This window comes from Oncorhynchus gorbuscha, linkage group LG07 (assembly GCF_021184085.1).
Source record: "Oncorhynchus gorbuscha isolate QuinsamMale2020 ecotype Even-year linkage group LG07, OgorEven_v1.0, whole genome shotgun sequence".
Classification (NCBI taxonomy): domain Eukaryota; kingdom Metazoa; phylum Chordata; class Actinopteri; order Salmoniformes; family Salmonidae; genus Oncorhynchus; species Oncorhynchus gorbuscha.
The window spans coordinates 47967340-47994753 of record NC_060179.1 but is presented as its reverse complement, the minus strand read 5'-3'; the positions used below and the strand labels follow the sequence as shown (position 1 = coordinate 47994753).

At 43.0% G+C, this 27414-nt stretch overlaps 1 protein-coding gene and 1 non-coding gene across 3 annotated transcripts in view; one reads left to right on the top strand and one right to left on the bottom strand.

Annotated features, from left to right (window-relative positions):
- Positions 1–21621: 21621 nt before the first annotated feature.
- Positions 21622–21715, top strand: trnai-uau. The gene is made up of 2 exons: positions 21622–21659; positions 21680–21715. It is a non-coding gene; the product is annotated as a tRNA-Ile (tRNA).
- A 1212-nt stretch (positions 21716–22927) lies between these two features.
- ablim1b (actin binding LIM protein 1b) overlaps positions 22928–27414 on the bottom strand; it is a 115870-nt gene continuing 111383 nt past the window's right edge. For both annotated transcript variants that reach the window (XM_046356509.1, XM_046356510.1), the window contains one exon: positions 22928–25168. In XM_046356509.1, the coding sequence (XP_046212465.1) occupies positions 25088–25168 (81 nt within the window). In that variant the 3' untranslated portion in view covers positions 22928–25087. The remainder of the gene's footprint in view (positions 25169–27414) is intronic.

Genomic DNA, 27414 nt, shown 5'->3' with positions numbered 1-27414 from the left:
AGCGCAGCGACCATTAGAATAGTAGGCCCAAAATTAAGCCTGCCCCACAACGTCATTTGCTTTTGGGTGACAGTGAGAGAACCGTTAGGGTGAGAAGCACAATTCGACCTCAGGTACGTTCCTAATGTCCTCCCGATCCGTGCAAGCCTAACCTTGACCCTGTGGCATTAACCCTTAACAGTTAAAAGAAGGTGTTTACATCAAAGAGTTTGCATTGACTTCTCTCCCCATAGGAATACATTGCCTGCACCTCTAAATTCAACCTGAAGCCTATGTGGGTTATGAATGCCTTATGAACCTGTCTTCTATGACAGTCCATCAGACCACTATGAGGTCTACCTGTGTCGATTCTAAGCTTCCTGGAGCAACCGGAAGTGGTCAGATTGACCCAAAAGGAGTTTTGATGTACATAACCTTCAAAGGTGAAAATGACTGCATTCAACACTGTGTAGATCATAGATCAGTAAATTCTTAACTTAAAGACTTAAAACTCAGGATTCTGTAAGTGTTTATGTCAATCAAGACATGTGTTTACTTATAGCTTCCTGTGCCAACCGGAAGTGCCTTTAATTGGGTCACACTGTCTGTTTTCAAGGGTTAGAAAAGTCACATCTCTCCAAAACTTCATATGTGTGACCAGGTAACCCTCCTAAACTGTAAATCAGTCATTTCTCCCAGCAGATGTCAAAGAAAAGCTCTCACACGCACACACAGCAAGGATGGAGTGAAAAAGTGCGGTTATCAAAGACACAGAGAGCAGGCAATGGCATAAACATAATGTCTAGGCCGTGCCGAGTTCAACGAGATATCCCGCTTGACCGTAGCTCGCTCGGTCTAAGCGCAGCGACCATTAGAATAGTAGGCCCAAAATGAAGCCTGCCCCACAACGTCATTTGCTTTTGGGTGACAGTGAGAGAACCGTTAGGGTGAGAAGCACAATTCGACCTCAGGTACGTTCCTAATGTCCTTCCGATCCGTGCAAGCCTAACGTTGACCGTGTGGCATTAACCCTTAATAGTTAAAAGAAGGTGTTTACTTCAAAGAGTTTGCATTGACTTCTCTCCCCATAGGAATACATTGCCTGCACCCCTAAATTCAACCTGAAGTCTATATGGGTTATGAATGCCGTATGAGCCTGTCTTTGATAACAGTCCATCAGGCCAGTATGAGGTCTACCTGTGTTGATTCTAAGCTTCCTGGACCAACCGGAAGTGGTTAAAATCACCCTAAAAGTGTTTTTCCATTACCTGCCTGCAGTTTGATAGACAGTGCATTCAACCCTGTGTAAATCAGTCAATTCTTAACGTAAGGACTTAAAACTCAGGATTCTGTAAAAGCATAGTCCAGTGAGGATATGTCTTGACTTATAGCTTCCTGTGCCAACCGGAAGTGCCTTAATTGGTGTCTCAGGGGCTGTTTCAAGGGGTTAAAAAGTCAGATCTGTCCAAAACTTCATATGTGTGATTAGGCAACCCCCATGAACTGTAAATCAGTCATTTTTCCCATAAAATTTCAAAGGAAAACTAAATCACACAGACACACAACTTGGAAGGAGGGACGTATTGGGGTTTGTAGAGACAGACAGTGCCTCCAATAGTTAGCTTTGTTCGAGCTAAAAAAGAACCGTCAGACCTAGAGTTCCGAAACTTTAGAAACCTGTTCTAGACCTCGGGTCGATAGTGCGTGGTGAGTTAGGTGGCTCTAGAAGGTTCTCGGACCGAGAAATAGCCTCGTACATTTGCAATGACTTCAATTCATTTTGACCATTACGAAAATGGCGACATTTAGAAAAGTCTCAGAGACACAAGACTAGGTGCATTGAAACCGGCTCGGCCCATAGAGACGGACCCCAACGTTTCGGTCCGATAGCTCATTCAAGGACCCCATAGCAAGGCATGGAAAAAAGTGGATTTTCAGCACCAATTAGGGTTTTACTCGGGCACCGAAGGACCTATCGAGCCGAAACTCGGGATTCGGGGTCGCCTCACATAGGCCTTCACATAATGTCCGACCTGGACCCGCAGCTAGAACGTAACTATGTGTTTTACGTTTTTATTATGTTTTAAACTAAAGGCGCTGTGAATTATGGGCCTGCTCTGACATATATGATAGTTGGCTTCTAAATGAGTTGGAAAAAGTGGGTTTGGTGTTAATTGGTATCAGTTTGGTGTCAAGATGACATCTAATTGACTGATGGACACTGACTTGCTAGTTGACTTTTGTACATTTGCAATATGTTTAAACGGAGAGGGACCATCACCAAAATGGCATTCTGAAATCAACACAAAAAATGGCATCACCATAGTCTCCAGACTGTGCCGAGTTCAATGAGACGCCCCGCTTTACCGTAGCTCGCTCTGAGTGCAGTGACCTTGAAAAAAAGCAGAACCAAAATGAAGCCTGGCCCTCAATGTCATTTGCTTTTGGGTGACAGTGAGAGAACCGTTAGGGTGAGAAGCACAATTCGACCTCAGGTACGTTCCTAATGTCCTCCCGATCCGTGCAAGCCTAACCTTGACCCTGTGGCATTAACCCTTAACAGTTAAAAGAAGGTGTTTACATCAAAGAGTTTGCATTGACTTCTCTCCCCATAGGAATACATTGCCTGCACCTCTAAATTCAACCTGAAGCCTATGTGGGTTATGAATGCCTTATGAACCTGTCTTCTATGACAGTCCATCAGACCACTATGAGGTCTACCTGTGTCGATTCTAAGCTTCCTGGAGCAACCGGAAGTGGTCAGATTGACCCAAAAGGAGTTTTGATGTACATAACCTTCAAAGGTGAAAATGACTGCATTCAACACTGTGTAGATCATAGATCAGTAAATTCTTAACTTAAAGACTTAAAACTCAGGATTCTGTAAGTGTTTATGTCAATCAAGACATGTGTTTACTTATAGCTTCCTGTGCCAACCGGAAGTGCCTTTAATTGGGTCACACTGTCTGTTTTCAAGGGTTAGAAAAGTCACATCTCTCCAAAACTTCATATGTGTGACCAGGTAACCCTCCTAAACTGTAAATCAGTCATTTCTCCCAGCAGATGTCAAAGAAAAGCTCTCACACGCACACATAGCAAGGATGGAGTGAAAAGTGCGGTTATCAAAGACACAGAGAGCAGGCAATGGCATAAACATAATGTCTAGGCCGTGCCGAGTTCAACGAGATATCCCGCTTGACCGTAGCTCGCTCGGTCTAAGCGCAGCGACCATTAGAATAGTAGGCCCAAAATGAAGCCTGCCCCACAACGTCATTTGCTTTTGGGTGACAGTGAGAGAACCGTTAGGGTGAGAAGCACAATTCGACCTCAGGTACGTTCCTAATGTCCTTCCGATCCGTGCAAGCCTAACGTTGACCGTGTGGCATTAACCCTTAATAGTTAAAAGAAGGTGTTTACTTCAAAGAGTTTGCATTGACTTCTCTCCCCATAGGAATACATTGCCTGCACCCCTAAATTCAACCTGAAGTCTATATGGGTTATGAATGCCGTATGAGCCTGTCTTTGATAACAGTCCATCAGGCCAGTATGAGGTCTACCTGTGTTGATTCTAAGCTTCCTGGACCAACCGGAAGTGGTTAAAATCACCCTAAAAGTGTTTTTCCTTTACCTGCCTGCAGTTTGATAGACAGTGCATTCAACCCTGTGTAAATCAGTCAATTCTTAACGTAAGGACTTAAAACTCAGGATTCTGTAAAAGCATAGTCCAGTGAGGATATGTCTTGACTTATAGCTTCCTGTGCCAACCGGAAGTGCCTTAATTGGTGTCTCAGGGGCTGTTTCAAGGGGTTAAAAAAGTCAGATCTGTCCAAAACTTCATATGTGTGATTAGGCAACCCCCATGAACTGTAAATCAGTCATTTTTCCCATAAAATTTCAAAGGAAAACTAAATCACACAGACACACAACTTGGAAGGAGGGACGTATTGGGGTTTGTAGAGACAGACAGTGCCTCCAATAGTTAGCTTTGTTCGAGCTAAAAAAGAACCGTCAGACCTAGAGTTCGAAACTTTAGAAACCTGTTCTAGACCTCGGGTCGATAGTGCGTGGTGAGTTAGGTGGCTCTAGAAGGTTCTCGGACCGAGAAATAGCCTCGTACATTTGCAATGACTTCAATTCATTTTGACCATTACGAAAATGGCGACATTTAGAAAAGTCTCAGAGACACAAGACTAGGTGCATTGAAACCGGCTCGGCCCATAGAGACGGACCCCAACGTTTCGGTCCGATAGCTCATTCAAGGACCCCATAGCAAGGCATGGAAAAAAGTGGATTTTCAGCACCAATTAGGGTTTTACTCGGGCACCGAAGGACCTATCGAGCCGAAACTCGGGATTCGGGGTCGCCTCACATAGGCCTTCACATAATGTCCGACCTGGACCCGCAGCTAGAACGTAACTATGTGTTTTACGTTTTTATTATGTTTTAAACTAAAGGCGCTGTGAATTATGGGCCTGCTCTGACATATATGATAGTTGGCTTCTAAATGAGTTGGAAAAAGTGGGTTTGGTGTTAATTGGTATCAGTTTGGTGTCAAGATGACATCTAATTGACTGATGGACACTGACTTGCTAGTTGACTTTTGTACATTTGCAATATGTTTAAACGGAGAGGGACCATCACCAAAATGGCATTCTGAAATCAACACAAAAAATGGCATCACCATAGTCTCCAGACTGTGCCGAGTTCAATGAGACGCCCCGCTTTACCGTAGCTCGCTCTGAGTGCAGTGACCTTGAAAAAAAGCAGAACCAAAATGAAGCCTGGCCCTCAATGTCATTTGCTTTTGGGTGACAGTGAGAGAACCGTTAGGGTGAGAAGCACAATTCGACCTCAGGTACGTTCCTAATGTCCTCCCGATCCGTGCAAGCCTAACCTTGACCCTGTGGCATTAACCCTTAACAGTTAAAAGAAGGTGTTTACATCAAAGAGTTTGCGTTGACTTCTCTCCCCATAGGAATACATTGCCTGCACCTCTAAATTCAACCTGAAGCCTATGTGGGTTATGAATGCCTTATGAACCTGTCTTCTATAACAGTCCATCAGACCACTATGAGGTCTACCTGTGTCGATTCTAAGCTTCCTGGAGCAACCGGAAGTGGTCAGATTGACCCAAAAGGAGTTTTGATGTACATAACCTTCAAAGGTGAAAATGACTGCATTCAACACTGTGTAGATCATAGATCAGTCAATTCTTAACTTAAAGACTTAAAACTCAGGATTCTGTAAGTGTTTATGTCAATCAAGACATGTGTTTACTTATAGCTTCCTGTGCCAACCGGAAGTGCCTTTAATTGGGTCACACTGTCTGTTTTCAAGGGTTAGAAAAGTCACATCTCTCCAAAACTTCATATGTGTGACCAGGTAACCCTCCTAAACTGTAAATCAGTCATTTCTCCCAGCAGATGTCAAAGAAAAGCTCTCACACGCACACACAGCAAGGATGGAGTGAAAAAGTGCGGTTATCAAAGACACAGAGAGCAGGCAATGGCATAAACATAATGTCTAGGCCGTGCCGAGTTCAACGAGATATCCCGCTTGACCGTAGCTCGCTCGGTCTAAGCGCAGCGACCATTAGAATAGTAGGCCCAAAATGAAGCCTGCCCCACAACGTCATTTGCTTTTGGGTGACAGTGAGAGAACCGTTAGGGTGAGAAGCACAATTCGACCTCAGGTACGTTCCTAATGTCCTTCCGATCCGTGCAAGCCTAACCTTGACCGTGTGGCATTAACCCTTAATAGTTAAAAGAAGGTGTTTACTTCAAAGAGTTTGCATTGACTTCTCTCCCCATAGGAATACATTGCCTGCACCCCTAAATTCAACCTGAAGTCTATATGGGTTATGAATGCCGTATGAGCCTGTCTTTGATAACAGTCCATCAGGCCAGTATGTGGTCTACCTGTGTTGATTCTAAGCTTCCTGGACCAACCGGAAGTGGTTAAAATCACCCTAAAAGTGTTTTTCCATTACCTGCCTGCAGTTTGATAGACAGTGCATTCAACCCTGTGTAAATCAGTCAATTCTTAACGTAAGGACTTAAAACTCAGGATTCTGTAAAAGCATAGTCCAGTGAGGATATGTCTTGACTTATAGCTTCCTGTGCCAACCGGAAGTGCCTTAATTGGTGTCTCAGGGGCTGTTTCAAGGGGTTAAAAAAGTCAGATCTGTCCAAAACTTCATATGTGTGATTAGGCAACCCCCATGAACTGTAAATCAGTCATTTTTCCCATAAAATTTCAAAGGAAAACTAAATCACACAGACACACCACTTGGAAGGAGGGACGTATTGGGGTTTGTAGAGACAGACAGTGCCTCCAATAGTTAGCTTTGTTCGAGCTAAAAAAGAACCGTCAGACCTAGAGTTCCGAAACTTTAGAAACCTGTTCTAGACCTCGGGTCGATAGTGCGTGGTGAGTTAGGTGGCTCTAGAAGGTTCTCGGACCGAGAAATAGCCTCGTACATTTGCAATGACTTCAATTCATTTTGACCATTACGAAAATGGCGACATTTAGAAAAGTCTCAGAGACACAAGACTAGGTGCATTGAAACCGGCTCGGCCCATAGAGACGGACCCCAACGTTTGGTCCGATAGCTCATTCAAGGACCCCATAGCAAGGCATGGAAAAAAGTGGATTTTCAGCACCAATTAGGGTTTTACTCGGGCACCGAAGGACCTATCGAGCCGAAACTCGGGATTCGGGGTCGCCTCACATAGGCCTTCACATAATGTCCGACCTGGACCCGCAGCTAGAACGTAACTATGTGTTTTACGTTTTTATTATGTTTTAAACTAAAGGCGCTGTGAATTATGGGCCTGCTCTGACATATATGATAGTTGGCTTCTAAATTAGTTGGAAAAAGTGGGTTTGGTGTCAATTGGTATCAGTTTGGTGTCAAGATGACATCTAATTGACTGATGGACACTGACTTGCTAGTTGACTTTTGTACATTTGCAATATGTTTAAACGGAGAGGGACCATCACCAAAATGGCATTCTGAAATCAACACAAAAAATGGCATCACCATATTCTCCAGACTGTGCCGAGTTCAACGAGACGCCCGCTTGACCGTAGCTCGCTCTGAGTGCAGTGACCTTGAAAAAAGCAGAACCAAAATGAAGCCTGGCCCTCAATGTCATTTGCTTTTGGGTGACAGTGAGAGAACCGTTAGGGTGAGAAGCACAATTCGACCTCAGGTACGTTCCTAATGTCCTCTCGATCCGTGCAAGCCTAACCTTGACCCTGTGGCATTAACCCTTAACAGTTAAAAGAAGGTGTTTACATCAAAGAGTTTGCATTGACTTCTCTCCCCATAGGAATACATTGCCTGCACCTCTAAATTCAACCTGAAGCCTATGTGGGTTATGAATGCCTTATGAACCTGTCTTCTATGACAGTCCATCAGACCACTATGAGGTCTACCTGTGTCGATTCTAAGCTTCCTGGAGCAACCGGAAGTGGTCAGATTGACCCAAAAGGAGTTTTGATGTACATAACCTTCAAAGGTGAAAATGACTGCATTCAACACTGTGTAGATCATAGATCAGTAAATTCTTAACTTAAAGACTTAAAACTCAGGATTCTGTAAGTGTTTATGTCAATCAAGACATGTGTTTACTTATAGCTTCCTGTGCCAACCGGAAGTGCCTTTAATTGGGTCACACTGTCTGTTTTCAAGGGTTAGAAAAGTCACATCTCTCCAAAACTTCATATGTGTGACCAGGTAACCCTCCTAAACTGTAAATCAGTCATTTCTCCCAGCAGATGTCAAAGAAAAGCTCTCACACGCACACACAGCAAGGATGGAGTGAAAAAGTGCGGTTATCAAAGACACAGAGAGCAGGCAATGGCATAAACATAATGTCTAGGCCGTGCCGAGTTCAACGAGATATCCCGCTTGACCGTAGCTCGCTCGGTCTAAGCGCAGCGACCATTAGAATAGTAGGCCCAAAATGAAGCCTGCCCCACAACGTCATTTGCTTTTGGGTGACAGTGAGAGAACCGTTAGGGTGAGAAGCACAATTCGACCTCAGGTACGTTCCTAATGTCCTTCCGATCCGTGCAAGCCTAACGTTGACCGTGTGGCATTAACCCTTAATAGTTAAAAGAAGGTGTTTACTTCAAAGAGTTTGCATTGACTTCTCTCCCCATAGGAATACATTGCCTGCACCCCTAAATTCAACCTGAAGTCTATATGGGTTATGAATGCCGTATGAGCCTGTCTTTGATAACAGTCCATCAGGCCAGTATGAGGTCTACCCGTGTTGATTCTAAGCTTCCTGGACCAACCGGAAGTGGTTAAAATCACCCTAAAAGTGTTTTTCCATTACCTGCCTGCAGTTTGATAGACAGTGCATTCAACCCTGTGTAAATCAGTCAATTCTTAACGTAAGGACTTAAAACTCAGGATTCTGTAAAAGCATAGTCCAGTGAGGATATGTCTTGACTTATAGCTTCCTGTGCCAACCGGAAGTGCCTTAATTGGTGTCTCAGGGGCTGTTTCAAGGGGTTAAAAAAGTCAGATCTGTCCAAAACTTCATATGTGTGATTAGGCAACCCCCATGAACTGTAAATCAGTCATTTTTCCCATAAAATTTCAAAGGAAAACTAAATCACACAGACACACAACTTGGAAGGAGGGACGTATTGGGGTTTGTAGAGACAGACAGTGCCTCCAATAGTTAGCTTTGTTCGAGCTAAAAAAGAACCGTCAGACCTAGAGTTCCGAAACTTTAGAAACCTGTTCTAGACCTCGGGTCGATAGTGCGTGGTGAGTTAGGTGGCTCTAGAAGGTTCTCGGACCGAGAAATAGCCTCGTACATTTGCAATGACTTCAATTCATTTTGACCATTACGAAAATGGCGACATTTAGAAAAGTCTCAGAGACACAAGACTAGGTGCATTGAAACCGGCTCGGCCCATAGAGACGGACCCCAACGTTTCGGTCCGATAGCTCATTCAAGGACCCCATAGCAAGGCATGGAAAAAGTGGATTTTCAGCACCAATTAGGGTTTTACTCGGGCACCGAAGGACCTATCGAGCCGAAACTCGGGATTCGGGGTCGCCTCACATAGGCCTTCACATAATGTCCGACCTGGACCCGCAGCTAGAACGTAACTATGTGTTTTACGTTTTTATTATGTTTTAAACTAAAGGCGCTGTGAATTATGGGCCTGCTCTGACATATATGATAGTTGGCTTCTAAATGAGTTGGAAAAAGTGGGTTTGGTGTTAATTGGTATCAGTTTGGTGTCAAGATGACATCTAATTGACTGATGGACACTGACTTGCTAGTTGACTTTTGTACATTTGCAATATGTTTAAACGGAGAGGGACCATCACCAAAATGGCATTCTGAAATCAACACAAAAAATGGCATCACCATAGTCTCCAGACTGTGCCGAGTTCAATGAGACGCCCCGCTTTACCGTAGCTCGCTCTGAGTGCAGTGACCTTGAAAAAAAGCAGAACCAAAATGAAGCCTGGCCCTCAATGTCATTTGCTTTTGGGTGACAGTGAGAGAACCGTTAGGGTGAGAAGCACAATTCGACCTCAGGTACGTTCCTAATGTCCTCCCGATCCGTGCAAGCCTAACCTTGACCCTGTGGCATTAACCCTTAACAGTTAAAAGAAGGTGTTTACATCAAAGAGTTTGCGTTGACTTCTCTCCCCATAGGAATACATTGCCTGCACCTCTAAATTCAACCTGAAGCCTATGTGGGTTATGAATGCCTTATGAACCTGTCTTCTATAACAGTCCATCAGACCACTATGAGGTCTACCTGTGTCGATTCTAAGCTTCCTGGAGCAACCGGAAGTGGTCAGATTGACCCAAAAGGAGTTTTGATGTACATAACCTTCAAAGGTGAAAATGACTGCATTCAACACTGTGTAGATCATAGATCAGTAAATTCTTAACTTAAAGACTTAAAACTCAGGATTCTGTAAGTGTTTATGTCAATCAAGACATGTGTTTACTTATAGCTTCCTGTGCCAACCGGAAGTGCCTTTAATTGGGTCACACTGTCTGTTTTCAAGGGTTAGAAAAGTCACATCTCTCCAAAACTTCATATGTGTGACCAGGTAACCCTCCTAAACTGTAAATCAGTCATTTCTCCCAGCAGATGTCAAAGAAAAGCTCTCACACGCACACACAGCAAGGATGGAGTGAAAAAGTGCGGTTATCAAAGACACAGAGAGCAGGCAATGGCATAAACATAATGTCTAGGCCGTGCCGAGTTCAACGAGATATCCCGCTTGACCGTAGCTCGCTCGGTCTAAGCGCAGCGACCATTAGAATAGTAGGCCCAAAATGAAGCCTGCCCCACAACGTCATTTGCTTTTGGGTGACAGTGAGAGAACCGTTAGGGTGAGAAGCACAATTCGACCTCAGGTATGTTCCTAATGTCCTTCCGATCCGTGCAAGCCTAACGTTGACCGTGTGGCATTAACCCTTAATAGTTAAAAGAAGGTGTTTACTTCAAAGAGTTTGCATTGACTTCTCTCCCCATAGGAATACATTGCCTGCACCCCTAAATTCAACCTGAAGTCTATATGGGTTATGAATGCCGTATGAGCCTGTCTTTGATAACAGTCCATCAGGCCAGTATGAGGTCTACCTGTGTTGATTCTAAGCTTCCTGGACCAACCGGAAGTGGTTAAAATCACCCTAAAAGTGTTTTTCCATTACCTGCCTGCAGTTTGATAGACAGTGCATTCAACCCTGTGTAAATCAGTCAATTCTTAACGTAAGGACTTAAAACTCAGGATTCTGTAAAAGCATAGTCCAGTGAGGATATGTCTTGACTTATAGCTTCCTGTGCCAACCGGAAGTGCCTTAATTGGTGTCTCAGGGGCTGTTTCAAGGGGTTAAAAAAGTCAGATCTGTCCAAAACTTCATATGTGTGATTAGGCAACCCCCATGAACTGTAAATCAGTCATTTTTCCCATAAAATTTCAAAGGAAAACTAAATCACACAGACACACAACTTGGAAGGAGGGACGTATTGGGGTTTGTAGAGACAGACAGTGCCTCCAATAGTTAGCTTTGTTCGAGCTAAAAAAGAACCGTCAGACCTAGAGTTCGAAACTTTAGAAACCTGTTCTAGACCTCGGGTCGATAGTGCGTGGTGAGTTAGGTGGCTCTAGAAGGTTCTCGGACCGAGAAATAGCCTCGTACATTTGCAATGACTTCAATTCATTTTGACCATTACGAAAATGGCGACATTTAGAAAAGTCTCAGAGACACAAGACTAGGTGCATTGAAACCGGCTCGGCCCATAGAGACGGACCCCAACGTTTCGGTCCGATAGCTCATTCAAGGACCCCATAGCAAGGCATGGAAAAAAGTGGATTTTCAGCACCAATTAGGGTTTTACTCGGGCACCGAAGGACCTATCGAGCCGAAACTCGGGATTCGGGGTCGCCTCACATAGGCCTTCACATAATGTCCGACCTGGACCCGCAGCTAGAACGTAACTATGTGTTTTACGTTTTTATTATGTTTTAAACTAAAGGCGCTGTGAATTATGGGCCTGCTCTGACATATATGATAGTTGGCTTCTAAATGAGTTGGAAAAAGTGGGTTTGGTGTTAATTGGTATCAGTTTGGTGTCAAGATGACATCTAATTGACTGATGGACACTGACTTGCTAGTTGACTTTTGTACATTTGCAATATGTTTAAACGGAGAGGGACCATCACCAAAATGGCATTCTGAAATCAACACAAAAATGGCATCACCATAGTCTCCAGACTGTGCCGAGTTCAATGAGACGCCCCGCTTTACCGTAGCTCGCTCTGAGTGCAGTGACCTTGAAAAAAAGCAGAACCAAAATGAAGCCTGGCCCTCAATGTCATTTGCTTTTGGGTGACAGTGAGAGAACCGTTAGGGTGAGAAGCACAATTCGACCTCAGGTACGTTCCTAATGTCCTCCCGATCCGTGCAAGCCTAACCTTGACCCTGTGGCATTAACCCTTAACAGTTAAAAGAAGGTGTTTACATCAAAGAGTTTGCGTTGACTTCTCTCCCCATAGGAATACATTGCCTGCACCTCTAAATTCAACCTGAAGCCTATGTGGGTTATGAATGCCTTATGAACCTGTCTTCTATAACAGTCCATCAGACCACTATGAGGTCTACCTGTGTCGATTCTAAGCTTCCTGGAGCAACCGGAAGTGGTCAGATTGACCCAAAAGGAGTTTTGATGTACATAACCTTCAAAGGTGAAAATGACTGCATTCAACACTGTGTAGATCATAGATCAGTAAATTCTTAACTTAAAGACTTAAAACTCAGGATTCTGTAAGTGTTTATGTCAATCAAGACATGTGTTTACTTATAGCTTCCTGTGCCAACCGGAAGTGCCTTTAATTGGGTCACACTGTCTGTTTTCAAGGGTTAGAAAAGTCACATCTCTCCAAAACTTCATATGTGTGACCAGGTAACCCTCCTAAACTGTAAATCAGTCATTTCTCCCAGCAGATGTCAAAGAAAAGCTCTCACACGCACACACAGCAAGGATGGAGTGAAAAAGTGCGGTTATCAAAGACACAGAGAGCAGGCAATGGCATAAACATAATGTCTAGGCCGTGCCGAGTTCAACGAGATATCCCGCTTGACCGTAGCTCGCTCGGTCTAAGCGCAGCGACCATTAGAATAGTAGGCCCAAAATGAAGCCTGCCCCACAACGTCATTTGCTTTTGGGTGACAGTGAGAGAACCGTTAGGGTGAGAAGCACAATTCGACCTCAGGTATGTTCCTAATGTCCTTCCGATCCGTGCAAGCCTAACGTTGACCGTGTGGCATTAACCCTTAATAGTTAAAAGAAGGTGTTTACTTCAAAGAGTTTGCATTGACTTCTCTCCCCATAGGAATACATTGCCTGCACCCCTAAATTCAACCTGAAGTCTATATGGGTTATGAATGCCGTATGAGCCTGTCTTTGATAACAGTCCATCAGGCCAGTATGAGGTCTACCTGTGTTGATTCTAAGCTTCCTGGACCAACCGGAAGTGGTTAAAATCACCCTAAAAGTGTTTTTCCATTACCTGCCTGCAGTTTGATAGACAGTGCATTCAACCCTGTGTAAATCAGTCAATTCTTAACGTAAGGACTTAAAACTCAGGATTCTGTAAAAGCATAGTCCAGTGAGGATATGTCTTGACTTATAGCTTCCTGTGCCAACCGGAAGTGCCTTAATTGGTGTCTCAGGGGCTGTTTCAAGGGGTTAAAAAAGTCAGATCTGTCCAAAACTTCATATGTGTGATTAGGCAACCCCCATGAACTGTAAATCAGTCATTTTTCCCATAAAATTTCAAAGGAAAACTAAATCACACAGACACACAACTTGGAAGGAGGGACGTATTGAGGTTTGTAGAGACAGACAGTGCCTCCAATAGTTAGCTTTGTTCGAGCTAAAAAAGAACCGTCAGACCTAGAGTTCCGAAACTTTAGAAACCTGTTCTAGACCTCGGGTCGATAGTGCGTGGTGAGTTAGGTGGCTCTAGAAGGTTCTCGGACCGAGAAATAGCCTCGTACATTTGCAATGACTTCAATTCATTTTGACCATTACGAAAATGGCGACATTTAGAAAAGTCTCAGAGACACAAGACTAGGTGCATTGAAACCGGCTCGGCCCATAGAGACGGACCCCAACGTTTCGGTCCGATAGCTCATTCAAGGACCCCATAGCAAGGCATGGAAAAAGTGGATTTTCAGCACCAATTAGGGTTTTACTCGGGCACCGAAGGACCTATCGAGCCGAAACTCGGGATTCGGGGTCGCCTCACATAGGCCTTCACATAATGTCCGACCTGGACCCGCAGCTAGAACGTAACTATGTGTTTTACGTTTTTATTATGTTTTAAACTAAAGGCGCTGTGAATTATGGGCCTGCTCTGACATATATGATAGTTGGCTTCTAAATGAGTTGGAAAAAGTGGGTTTGGTGTCAATTGGTATCAGTTTGGTGTCAAGATGACATCTAATTGACTGATGGACACTGACTTGCTAGTTGACTTTTGTACATTTGCAATATGTTTAAACGGAGAGGGACCATCACCAAAATGGCATTCTGAAATCAACACAAAAAATGGCATCACCATAGTCTCCAGACTGTGCCGAGTTCAACGAGACGCCCCGCTTGACCGTAGCTCGCTCTGAGTGCAGTGACCTTGAAAAAAAGCAGAACCAAAATGAAGCCTGGCCCTCAATGTCATTTGCTTTTGGGTGACAGTGAGAGAACCGTTAGGGTGAGAAGCACAATTCGACCTCAGGTACGTTCCTAATGTCCTCCCGATCCGTGCCAGCCTAACCTTGACCCTGTGGCATTAACCCTTAACAGTTAAAAGAAGGTGTTTACATCAAAGAGTTTGCATTGACTTCTCTCCCCATAGGAATACATTGCCTGCACCTCTAAATTCAACCTGAAGCCTATGTGGGTTATGAATGCCTTATGAACCTGTCTTCTATGACAGTCCATCAGACCACTATGAGGTCTACCTGTGTCGATTCTAAGCTTCCTGGAGCAACCGGAAGTGGTCAGATTGACCCAAAAGGAGTTTTGATGTACATAACCTTCAAAGGTGAAAATGACTGCATTCAACACTGTGTAGATCATAGATCAGTCAATTCTTAACTTAAAGACTTAAAACTCAGGATTCTGTAAGTGTTTATGTCAATCAAGACATGTGTTTACTTATAGCTTCCTGTGCCAACCGGAAGTGCCTTTAATTGGGTCACACTGTCTGTTTTCAAGGGTTAGAAAAGTCACATCTCTCCAAAACTTCATATGTGTGACCAGGTAACCCTCCTAAACTGTAAATCAGTCATTTCTCCCAGCAGATGTCAAAGAAAAGCTCTCACACGCACACACAGCAAGGATGGAGTGAAAAAGTGCGGTTATCAAAGACACAGAGAGCAGGCAATGGCATAAACATAATGTCTAGGCCGTGCCGAGTTCAACGAGATATCCCGCTTGACCGTAGCTCGCTCGGTCTAAGCGCAGCGACCATTAGAATAGTAGGCCCAAAATGAAGCCTGCCCCACAACGTCATTTGCTTTTGGGTGACAGTGAGAGAACCGTTAGGGTGAGAAGCACAATTCGACCTCAGGTACGTTCCTAATGTCCTTCCGATCCGTGCAAGCCTAACGTTGACCGTGTGGCATTAACCCTTAATAGTTAAAAGAAGGTGTTTACTTCAAAGAGTTTGCATTGACTTCTCTCCCCATAGGAATACATTGCCTGCACCCCTAAATTCAACCTGAAGTCTATATGGGTTATGAATGCCGTATGAGCCTGTCTTTGATAACAGTCCATCAGGCCAGTATGAGGTCTACCTGTGTTGATTCTAAGCTTCCTGGACCAACCGGAAGTGGTTAAAATCACCCTAAAAGTGTTTTTCCATTACCTGCCTGCAGTTTGATAGACAGTGCATTCAACCCTGTGTAAATCAGTCAATTCTTAACGTAAGGACTTAAAACTCAGGATTCTGTAAAAGCATAGTCCAGTGAGGATATGTCTTGACTTATAGCTTCCTGTGCCAACCGGAAGTGCCTTAATTGGTGTCTCAGGGGCTGTTTCGAGGGGTTAAAAAAGTCAGATCTGTCCAAAACTTCATATGTGTGATTAGGCAACCCCCATGAACTGTAAATCAGTCATTTTTCCCATAAAATTTCAAAGGAAAACTAAATCACATAGACACACAACTTGGAAGGAGGGACTTATTGGGGTTTGTAGAGACAGACAGTGCCTCCAATAGTTAGCTTTGTTCGAGCTAAAAAAGAACCGTCAGACCTAGAGTTCCGAAACTTTAGAATCCTGTTCTAGACCTCGGGTCGATAGTGCGTGGTGAGATACGTGGCTCTAGACGGTTCTCGGACCGAGAAAAAGCTTCGTACATTTGCAATGACTTCAATTCATTTTGACCATTACGAAAATGGCGACATTTAGAAATGTCTCAGAGACACAAGACTAGGTGCATTGCGACCGTCTCGGCCCATATAGACAGACCCCAACGTTTCTGTCCGATAGCTCATTCAAGGACCCCGTAGCAAGTCATGGAAAAAAGTGGATTTTCAGCACCAATTAGGGTTTTGCTCGGACACCAAATGACCGATCGAGCCGAAACTTGGGATTCGGGGTCGCCTCAGCTAGGCCTACACGTAACATAAGAAATGGAACCGCAGCTAGAACGTAACTACGTGTTTTATGGTTTTTTTATGGTTTGAACCAAAGGCGTTGTGAATTTTGGGCCAGCTCTGAATTGTGTGATAGTTGGCTACTAAACAGGTTGGAAAAAGTGGGTTTAGTGTCAGTTTGTATCAGTTTGGTGTCAGAATGATATCTAATTGACTGATGGACGGTGACTTGCTGGTGACTCTTGTCCATTTGCAATATGTTTAAACAGTGAGGTACCATCACCAAAAGTGACATTCTGAAATCAACCCTAAAGAGCCATTGAGATGAACCAGAATCACTGCCCAGCCATCCCGAGTTCATCGGGCCAGTCAATTTCACATTCCTGCAGGATTTTTATAGCATGACAAATTCGTGATGGTACCTGCCCATTGAACCATATTGCAAATGCACAGTGACTTTGCAAAAGTGAGAAAACATAAACAAATGGACATGATGAAATCAACACAACGAGTGATGGAAAGGAACAACTATCACTGCCCGGCCATCCTGTGTTCATCAGGCCAGTCAATTTTGCATTTTTGAGCATGTCAAATTTCATATGGTAAATGCACATTGAAACATATTGCAAATGCACGTGCATTTGCAATATGATTCTATAGTGAAAAAACATCACCTAATGGACATGATGAAATCAACACAACGAGTGATGGAAAGGAACAACTATCACTGCCCGGCCATCCTGTGTTCATCAGGCCAGTCAATTTTGCATTCCTGCAGCATTTTTATAGCATGACAAAATCGTGATGGTACATGCCCATTGAACCATATTGCAAATGCACAGTGACTTTGCAAAAGTGAGAAAACATAAACAAATGGACATGATGAAATCAACACAACGAGTGATGGAAAGGTACAACTCTCACTGCTCGGCCATCCTGTGTTCATCAGACCAGTCAATTTTGCATTTTTGAGCATGTCAAATTTCATATGGTAAATGCACATTGAAACATATTGCAAATGCACGTGCACTTACAATATGATTCTATAGTGAAAAAACATCACCAAATGGACATGATGAAATCAACACAACGAGTGATGGAAATGTACAACTATCACTGCTCAGCCATCCTGTGTTCATCAGACCAGTCAATTTTGCATTTTTGAGCATGTCAAATTTCATATGGTAAATGCACATTGAAACATATTGCAAATGCACGTGCACTTACAATATGATTCTATAGTGAAAAAACATCACCAAATGGACATGATGAAATCAACACAACGAGTGATGGAAATGTACAACTATCACTGCTCAGCCATCCTGTGTTCATCAGACCAGTCAATTTTGCATTTTTGAGCATGTCAAATTTCATATGGTAAATGCACATTGAAACATATTGCAAATGCACGTGCACTTACAATATGATTCTATAGTGAAAAAACATCACCTAATGGACATGATGAAATCAACACAACGAGTGATGGAAATGTACAACTAACGCTGCTCGGCCATCCTGTGTTCATCAGACCAGTCAATTTTGCATTTTTGAGCATGTCAAATTTCATATGGTAAATGCACATTGAAACATATTGCAAATGCACGTGCACTTACAATATGATTCTATAGTGAAAAAACATCACCAAATGGACATGATGAAATCAACACAACGAGTGATGGAAATGTACAACTATCACTGCTCAGCCATCCTGTGTTCATCAGACCAGTCAATTTTGCATTTTTGAGCATGTCAAATTTCATATGGTAAATGCACATTGAAACATATTGCAAATGCACGTGCACTTACAATATGATTCTATAGTGAAAAAACATCACCTAATGGACATGATGAAATCAACACAACGAGTGATGGAAATGTACAACTATCACTGCTCGGCCATCCTGTGTTCATCAGACCAGTCAATTTTGCATTTTTGAGCATGTCAAATTTCATATGGTAAATGCACATTGAAACATAATGCAAATGCATGTGCACTTACAATATGATTCTATAGTGAAAAAACATTACCTAACGGAGATGATGAAATCAACACAACGAGTGATGTAAATGTACAACTATCACTGCTCGGCCATCCTGTGTTCATCAGGCCAGTCAATTTTGCATTTTTGAGCATGTCAAATTTCATATGGTAAATGCACATTGAAACATATTGCAAATGCACGTGCACTTGCAATATGATTATATAGTGAAAAAACATCACAAAATGGACACGATGAAGTCAACACAACGAGTGATGGAAAGGAACAACTATCACTGCCCGGCCATCCCGAGTTCATCAGGCCAGTCAATTTTGCATTTCTGCAGGATTTTTGAGCATGTCAAATTTCTTATGCCATTTGGCCCACAAAAAAATTCCTTATGCACAATTAAAAAAAATAAAATAATATATGATAATAAAATTGGACAAAAGTATATTCATACAGTTCTTACACATGTGTAATTGACAAAAAAATCAAAAGAATTTCAAAAAACGGTCCAGAAAGCACTTTTTTAAGGGTGTGTGAAGTTTTTTACAAAATTTTGACATTTCTGACTTCTGACTTTTGACTTCCTATGAAATCATATTGAAATTGGACAAAACATATTCCTTATGCGCATGTAAAAAAAAAATATGATAATAAAATTGGACAAAAGTATATTCATACAGTTCTTACACATGTGTAATTGACAAAAAAATCGAAAGAATTTCGAAAAACGGTCCAGAAAGCACTTTTTTAAGGGTGTGTGAAGTTTTTTAAAATAAATTGACATTTTTGACTTTTGACTTTTGACTTCCTATGAAATCATATTGAAATTGGACAAAACATATTCCTTATGCGCATGTAAAAAAAAAAAATATATGATAATAAAATTGGACAATAGTATATTCATACAGTTCTTACACATGTGTAATTGACAAAAAAATCGAAAGAATTTCGAAAAACGGTCCAGAAAGCACTTTTTTAAGGGGTGATAAGTTTTTGACAAAAAATTCATTTTTTCAAAATTTTGCTTTTGGACGTTGACTTGGGTTACATTTCCAATATGAAAAACACCGGTGGAGCGGATTCGCCCCCTGTTTAATTTTTTAAGTGTTACAACTGGCAATTGCCATATGGCATTTGCAATACACTTTGCATGAATCAACGCCGAATTGGGTGGTATTGGCCAATGTGTATATGGTTTGTCCGATGCCAATGACTTGCCATTCATTTTTGTCCAATACAGGGGGGTATTCCCTTACATACCTACACGTACGCTACGGTCACAAGACGCAGGCCTCCTAATTGTCCCTAGAATTTCTAAGCAAACAGCTGGAGGCAGGGCTTTCTCCTATAGAGCTCCATATTTATGGAACGGTCTGCCTACCCATGTCAGAGACGCAAACTCGGTCTCAACCTTTAAGTCTTTACTGAAGACTCATCTCTTCAGTGGGTCATATGATTGAGTGTAGTCTGGCCCAGGAGTGGGAAGGTGAACGGAAAGGCTCTGGAGCAACGAACCGCCCTTGCTGTCTCTGCCTGGCCGGTTCCCCTCTTTCCACTGGGATTCTCTGCCTCTACCCTGTTACGGGGGCTGAGTCACTGGCTTGCTGGGGCTCTCTCATGCCGGGGGTGCGTCACCTGGGTGGGTTGATTCACTGTTGTGGTCAGCCTGTCTGGGTTGGCGCCCCCCCCTTGGGTTGTGCCGTGGCGGAGATCTTTGTGGGCTATACTCGGCCTTGTCTCAGGATGGTAAGTTGGTGGTTGAAGATATCCTTCTAGTGGTGTGGGGGCTGTGCTTTGGTAAAGTGGGTGGGGTTATATCCTTCCTGTTTGGCCCTGTCCGGGGGTGTCCTCGGATGGGGCCACAGTGTCTCCTGACCCCTCCTGTCTCAGCCTCCAGTATTTATGCTGCAGTAGTTTATGTGTCGGGGGGCTAGGGTCAGTTTGTTATATCTGGAGTACTTCTCCTGTCCTATTCGGTGTCCTGTGTGAATCTAAGTGTGCGTTCTCTAATTCTCTCCTTCTCTCTTTCTTTCTCTCTCTCGGAGGACCTGAGCCCTAGGACCATGCCCCAGGATTACCTGACATGATGACTCCTTGCTGTCCCCAGTCCACCTGGCCATGCTGCTGCTTCAGTTTCAACTGGCCTGGGCCCTAGGACCATGTCCCAGGACTACCTGACATGATGACTCCTTGCTGTCCCCAGTCCACCTGGCCATGCTGCTGCTCCAGTTTCAACTGTTCTGCCTTACTATTATTCAACCATGCTGGTCATTTATGAACATTTGAACATCTTGGCCACGTTCTGTTATAATCTCCACCCGGCACAGCCAGAAGAGGACTGGCCACCCCACATAGCCTGGTTCCTCTCTAGGTTTCTTCCTAGGTTTTGGCCTTTCTAGGGAGTTTTTCCTAGCCACCGTGCTTTTACACCTGCATTGTTTGCTGTTTGGGGTTTTAGGCTGGGTTTCTGTACAGCACTTTGAGATATCAGCTGATGTACGAAGGGCTATATAAATAAATTTGATTTGATTTGATTTGATTTGTTGACAGGAGCAAGTATTCTTCTTGAACCCTGTCTATTCTTCTTGAACCCTGTCTATTTCTTGTCCAGAAAATTAGCTTTTATTCAATACACTTAGGAGGACGTTTCATAATGAATTGGTATGTCATAGAAATAGCAGGTCAGAGTGCAGGCACAGCTAGGATTCAAATGTATAGTCTTCTGCATTACCAGCAATGCCTGACACATCAGCAATGCAGCCTGCTCGAAAATTCAAGCGGATGGCTGTTCGCGAAGTGAGTTGGTACTTCGGGAGAGAAAATAATCACCCAACGTGTGGCACAAACCCACGACCCTGAGATTAAGAGTCTCATGCTCTACCGACTGAGCTAGCCAGGTACCTAAATGGTAGTCTTGTATTGGTCCGAATATCGTACAGCTCCGTTTGTGGAAGATGTAATGATCAGTGAGAGTGTTGTTAGTGGATCCTGTGGTGCAATCGTTTATCGTATTGTGCTTATACAGTAATATACAGCAAATTGATGACAAGGTTGTCAGTTCAAGCCCCACCAGGAGCAAGTATTCTTCTTGAACCCTGTCTATTTCTTGTCCAGAAAATGAGCTTTTATTCAATACACTTAGGAGGACGTTTCATAATTAATTGGTATTTCACTGAAATAACAGGTCAGAGTGCAGGCACAGCTAGGATTCAAATCCATAGTCTTCTGTATCACCAGCTATGCCTGACACAGCAATGCAGGGTGGCAAGCCTGCTAGAAAGTCCAGGTGAATGGCTGTTTGCAAAGTGAGTTGTTGCTCCGGCCCAGACAAGAATCACCCCATTTGTGGTATCGATCCTACGATTCTGAGATTAAGAGGCTCATGCTCAAATGTCTGAGCTTGCCAGGCAGATCAATTGAGGTACTGACTTGGATCGAATATCGTACAGATATGTTGGTACAAAAAATGGTGGTCAGTAAGAGTGCTCTGCATAGCTCCTGTGGTGCAGTCGGTTAGCGCGTGGTACTTATACAGCAGTATGCAACGAAGCAATGGCAAGATTGTGAGTTCGAGCCTCACCAGGAGCAAGTGCTTTTTTTGAAAACTCTGCCTTTATATATCTTGTCCAGAAAAATAGCATTTATTCAATCTATTTCATAAGTAATTGGTATGTCATTGAGATAACAGGTCAGAGTGCTGGGACAGCTACCATTCAAATGTATAGTCTTCTGCATTACCAGCAATGCCTGACACATCAGCAATGCAGCCTGCTCGAAAATCCAAGCAGTTGGCTGTTTGCGAAGTGAGTTGGTACTTCGGGAGAGAAAATTATCCACCAACGTGGGGCTCGAACCCACGACCCTGAGTCTCATTCTCTACTGACTGAGCTAGCCCGGTACCTCAATAGTAATCTTGTATTTGTCCAAATATCGTACAGCTCCGTTTGTGGAAAATGTAGTGATCAGTGAGAGTGTTGTTCGTGAATCCTGTGGTGTGGTTATCCTATTGTGCTTATACAGTAATATACAGCAAATTGATGACAAGGTTGTGAGTTCAACCCCCACCAGGAGCAAGTATTCTTCTTGTACCCTGTCTTTTTCTTGTCCAGAAAATGACCTTTTACTCAATACACTTAGGAAGACATTTCAAAATTAACTGGTATGTCATTGAAATAACAGGTCAGAGTGCAGGCACAGCTAGGATTCAAATCCATAGTCTTCTTTATCACCAGCTATGCCTGACACATCAGCAATGCAGGGTGGCAAACCTGCTAGAAAGTCCAGGTGAATGGCTGTTTGCAAAGTGAGTTGGTGCTCCGGCCCAGACAAGAATCACCCCATTTGTGGTATTGATAGAGGAATTCTAAATTCCTTTATGCTTTAATTGCCAAAACCAATTCACACTAATTTCCAATTCATTAATGAATTGTAAGTTCATTAATTATGCATGAAGTAGATCGAGACCAGTCTTAAAAGCAAGGTAAAGAGCGTTTAATTCCAGAGAGTACTGAATGCTTACACACATTTCCACAGGTTATAAACTGAAAATGACGTCAGCGTTTTCCAAACGTTCCATTTCACAAACAGAGGGCCCCTCTAGCTCTCGAGCCTTCGCGTTATCAGCAGGAAGTCAAGGCCAGTCAGCATAAATCAACATTCCCGACCATCTGGAGATGGCCCGTTCCCACCACCTGGAGATTTGTACAACTGAATGAACTAAGGAACAGACCTTCATTGTTACTAACTCCCGACTACATTATATACAATTGGGAAAGGGAGCAAGAGAGAAAACTCACATGTACAGTACATTATAGCATTTGGACTAGTCAGTTTCTGATTGGAATGTATACATAATTAGTCATTCCAACCATATTTTCCTCTATCAATCCTCCCTTTGATCAAATATTATACATTCAAATCTACAAAATAAAAATCTTATTATAAATGTTTACCCGACTCTTCACCCATCATCAATCAAATCTAACCTTAACTCCAACTGTTTTTAAACCTACATCAGAATCATAACTCCTCTTTCAGGATTTTTTTCTTTTTACAATCTTTATTAAAAAACAGTTTAATCATTGAAACAAATTACAATCTAATTCCCCTTCATCTCAACACTATTCTCATCAAACATAAATTCCCCACAAATGACAGATTCAGATTCGTCCACTTCCTCTGTAGACATGCCTTCAGTCCTCCACAGGTCAGAACCTGGAATCAGCCCATAACGCCCCATCTGTCATTGATCTCTCCAGAGTCCTGGAAACAAGGCCTTGCACACAGGGAATTAGACAACAGCCGCATAAATTTAAAACAGTCATGCATGGTGGATGCCGCCCATAACACAGTGATTATAACATTTTTCCATTTTCCAAACGTACTATCAAACCAATTAGTCAGGGAAGTATTCACCCCAGAGTTTTCTGCCAACCCGTGAGCCAGGGTGGTCAAACCAGCTGAGGCTTCAGGCACTGATTCGTCCGGAGCTGTGCCACCCCGGGATGTAAGACATAGTCCCGATTACCACGCCCACTTCCCCCTTTTATCTAATGCAATTCTATTCTGTCAGGTCTTCCAGCTGGTTGCTTCAGTCTGTTCTACAAAACCTTTAATAACACTTCTGGTAACTATAATTAATCCAGTCTACATTCTTATTTGAGAGTAGACTATCAGAAAATGCTTGACTCCAATCCTGCTAATATCTGATTTCTTGCCTTGAACTCATCCGGCGCACCTAGTGGAACCCCAATGTTATCCATATATACTCTGTCGTCAAAAGACCCAGATGGAGCTTCTCTTCTCTCTCGTTTGTCTAACTTCATGTCTTGGTGTTGTATGAGTGTAAAAGGCATTCCTAAATGTACTAAGGCACATAGTCCAGTCCAATCAGTCGGCAATACTGGCCACAAACTCATTCCCCCGCACAACCACCAGATGTCGCCCTGGCCCACTTCAACATATTGAAATCCCCAGAGTTCAACCAGCCTATCAAATCAGACATGGTCTCGTCAGTGGTAATATTCCTTTACCCTGGATGATTACACTAGGAATAGCCGTTGTTTTAGAGGGATTGGTTGAACTTCGGCCAATCATTTTCTCCTTATCGACTCTAACTTCTGCCACCTGGAACGGTACCATAGTATCAGTTGAAAACTGGTTGAAGCCCACATACCATAACCCGAGATCCTGAGTATTGACCGCCTTAATGTTAATTCGCACCTTTATACAATACTTCCTCTGTTCGGGAACACAGTCCAAAACGCCAACCCTTACTATACTCCACCTGGTCCCAAATTGAGTGTATGGGTTTACGTAGCCATCCCTTTCAGTGTGAGCTATGACTTGGCTCCACGGCTTACACAGTGATTTACACAAATACTTCCCATAGAGTCCCATGGTTCTAGACTGCCAAGGGGTGAATGACCCCAATTGGTCTACTCAAAATTCTACTGAGAGATCCTTGCCCAATTCCACCCTCACTTCCTTACTATTTTGTTTCAGTGACCTTTTGAGAATCTTAGGTAACATCCCATTTCCCTCATCTAGCACATGAGTCAAATTATCCTCTTTGGCACTCTCCGGGGGATCATGGTGAATCAGGAATATGGCCCCCACAATAAAACAGCTCAGGACGGTCAGTGCGCCTGTGAAGCCCCACCCTCTCCCCGAGAACATATCAACAGCCAGAGGCCAAGCCATCACTTCACTTCTATGAACGCTCACAGCTGGGGAAAGGTCGGGTATAGGGAATCTTCAGAAGGAGTTTGACCCCCGTTCCATATGGGTCACGGTTCCTCTCCTACTCCTGTGATTGTCCGACATTGCTAGTGTGACTCACCCTCTTACAATGTGTGATATGTACCCAGGTAGCTCTTTCGGCTAATCTCACAGCGAAGGCAGTCACCAGTAGTACTTGGAATGGTCCCTCCCACTGAGGCTGCTTCCAGTTTTTTTTCTTTAGTTATTGGACCCAGATCCAGTCTCCTGGTTGAATCTCGTGTGCCACCTCCCTCTGTAGTTCTCCTGCTGGGCATAAAACTTTTGACATACGGGTTTGATTAATGAACAACCTCCTCATGTGTTCCACCATACTGCTTTCTATTTCTACATTTGCTTCCTCCAATCGCCCTAATTGGGGCATTCTATAGGGTCTACCAAAAACCTTATAAAATCTTGGACATACAGATTTGGTTAATAAAACTGTTTCTTATTCGTTCTGTTTATTAGCTAAAAAATGTATTTATTTATTTATTTTTTCCTATTCTAGAACACCATTTACCCATCCCCCCTTTTGTTACCTGGCTCTGCCCAGGTAACAACCTTACCTACTCTAAATAATGACTTAGGTAAGATTAGTATATTGTCACAATGTCTGACGTTTTCATTTAGGAGTGTCCCTTTCATTTTCCACATGTCCAATTCTCGCTTTGGTCTCCACTCAGTAACTGTTTATCTACACACTATGTTATCTTTGCTCGTCCTGTCTCACCTCCTGAAACTTCTCTGCTCTCCAACCTTCAAGGTCTCTGCAGTGCGGGGGAGGGCTCTTCTGCCTGCCTGTGGCTGTTTTTCACATTCCCAAATTTGAACTACATGCCTCACTGTTTGTCTTTCTAAACTCATGGATTTTCTTTTAGAAAGAACATGTCTATGAGCGGCTTTTCTCTAAAGTCCTTAATCAATCTATCTTAATCCTAACAATAATCCTAAATCATCATAGATGTCCTATATTCCTGTTAAATATAATACTATTTAAAAACTTAGAATCTAATAAATGCTAACCATATTAAAAATCCTTCCTACACTAACAAGCCCTTTCCTTGGGGACCCTCAGTATTCTATCTGACAATAACATGGATTTAATGTGTTTGCAAAGTGTGGAATAAAACTTTGGTCATGGATAACAGAGTAAAGCAGAACAAAGCATTCTTATAACCCATCTGGTCCTCTCAGCTATTCTTATCCAGCACCAGGTGGGCACCATGCCACCCTTCACGACAGGGAGAACAAACATACATGGGTCATCCTCAGTCAGTCTTATCCTCCCCTGAAAGCATGCTTCACTTCAGCCTCTCCAACTGGAGCATCAAGCAAAGGAATCATGCCTGAAGCCTTCACCACATCTGTAACAGACTTCTTAAAACACGGTATGATGCAAGCAGCACATCACATCAATAACAAATAATACAAGAATTAGGGTCAGAAATCCAGTAACCACCATACCAGTATACTTACCAAACCAGGCTCACAACCAGGTGGACAGTCAGACCTCTCTACCCCCGCCATGGTCCTCATCTCAGCAGATAGTGCATCAAGCCCATTAAGGCCCTTAGATATACTACCATCTGGACTGGTGTTATTAGGGATATACGTACAACATTGTTCACCGAACATCTTGCAGACTCCCCCCTGACTAGCAAGAAGCATATTCTAAGCAAGTCTATTCTGTATAAGACAGCCACAATTTGTCCCTACCATCAAAACCAGTCTCCGTGCCTAATTGATCAATAGCTGAATAGTCTAACATTAATTACCTGAATGGGATTTTTAACACAGTGGTGGCAGGTTCGGTCCAGGGGTGGTAGAGGAGTGTGTCTGGCCCTGGTTCGTCTGAGACCTCTGGTTTTGGCAGTACCTTAATAGAAAACACACCCACCGTGTCTGTCCCAGTCCTTTGTAGTCCGGGGGTGTAAGTGCCTGCATCAGAGAGCTTAATAGTTTTGATGGTTAGTAGGATTTCATCACCTTTACAAAGTTCAACAGTGCTCCCAGGTTTCCCCCATATCATGGAAAACCTATCCACCTTTGTGGTATTCCCTATGCTATAAGGATATCCTCTTCTCCAATCCCAGAACTGTCCCAAATTGGTTATCATTTAATCTTCCCCTATTTATTCTCAATGATAAATATGACTTTCTCTCTGTTATAATACCAAATCCCTAATAGCCTATTCAAAAAAAAAAACTTCACAGCAATGTTATAAAACAGAATCCTGAACCACTTTCTCATTTGCGGTTCAAACAGTAATTCTATGCCCTCAACCAAAACTGCTTCATTTCTAATGAATTTACCTTAAAACTAGTAACTCAATATGACCCCATTCATTATACAAATGACTCTCCCCCGAGGCTGATCAGACCTCGGGAGCCAGTCATGATAAGGTCAAAAGGTCATACCATATTAGGCATAAAGAACCCTTTATCCTTACAATAGAAATAGTCACCTGTATAATTCAAACCCATAAAAAAACATCTCATAAGGTTCCATATGTGAGCGTGCCTCTT